This window comes from Polistes canadensis, unplaced genomic scaffold (assembly GCF_001313835.1).
Source record: "Polistes canadensis isolate GaletaPanama2010 unplaced genomic scaffold, ASM131383v1 scaffold_410, whole genome shotgun sequence".
NCBI lineage: Eukaryota > Metazoa > Arthropoda > Insecta > Hymenoptera > Vespidae > Polistes > Polistes canadensis.
The window spans coordinates 77628-78332 of NW_014569957.1; the positions used below are offsets into that span (position 1 = coordinate 77628).

General features: G+C 36.6%; 1 protein-coding gene across 2 annotated transcripts in view; it reads left to right on the plus strand.

The window, feature by feature from the left end:
* The window catches only part of LOC106792348 (thyrotroph embryonic factor), a gene marked incomplete at its 5' end in the record, with an annotated part of 15650 nt that extends 14945 nt beyond the window's left edge, over window positions 1-705 (plus strand). For both annotated transcript variants that reach the window (XM_014758727.1, XM_014758728.1), the window contains 1 exon segment: window positions 182-705. In XM_014758727.1, coding sequence (XP_014614213.1) covers window positions 182-268 — 87 coding nt within the window.

Below are 705 nucleotides of genomic sequence, written 5' to 3' on the forward strand. Positions count from 1 at the left end.
AAACAATTTATAATTATATTATATTTTCATTTATAGAACATTGATCTATAGCATTAAATCGTATTATAAAATACCGTGTTCTAGAATAATTCTACCAATATATAAAATACATACATATAAATTAGAAACAAAAATAAATAAATATAAACAATTATTAATTATATTATATTTTTATTTATAGAACATGGGTTTACGGCAAGAATTGGATCGGTTAAAGAACGAAAACATGTTGCTGCGTGACAAGCTGAGCAAATACACGGACGTCTAACAGCAACAGTTTAATAACAGCAGTTAAAGCAAAAGAGAAACAAAAAAGAGATTATAAGGGCAAGAGCAAAAGCAAAAGCAAAAAGAGCATCAAGATCAGCCCATCAATCAGCCAGCCAATCAGCAGCCAGCCAGCCAGCCAGCCAGCCAGCTAGCAGCAGCAGAAGCAGAAGCAGCAAAAGTTCAGCAAAAGCAGCAGCAACAAAACTTCGGCAGCAGCAACAGCAACAGCAAGCAGCAACTAAAAAGTTCAGCAGGCGGCATTACCAACAACAACAACAACAACAACAACAACAACAATACCAACAACAACAACCAACGATTAGGATGAGCGGGGAGAAGAATACAAGGCCACGAAAAACAAAACAACATTTTGAAGAAGATTTGTGTGTCGTGTAAACAATTCCTCCCCCACCTTTCCTCCCCCCTTTTCACACT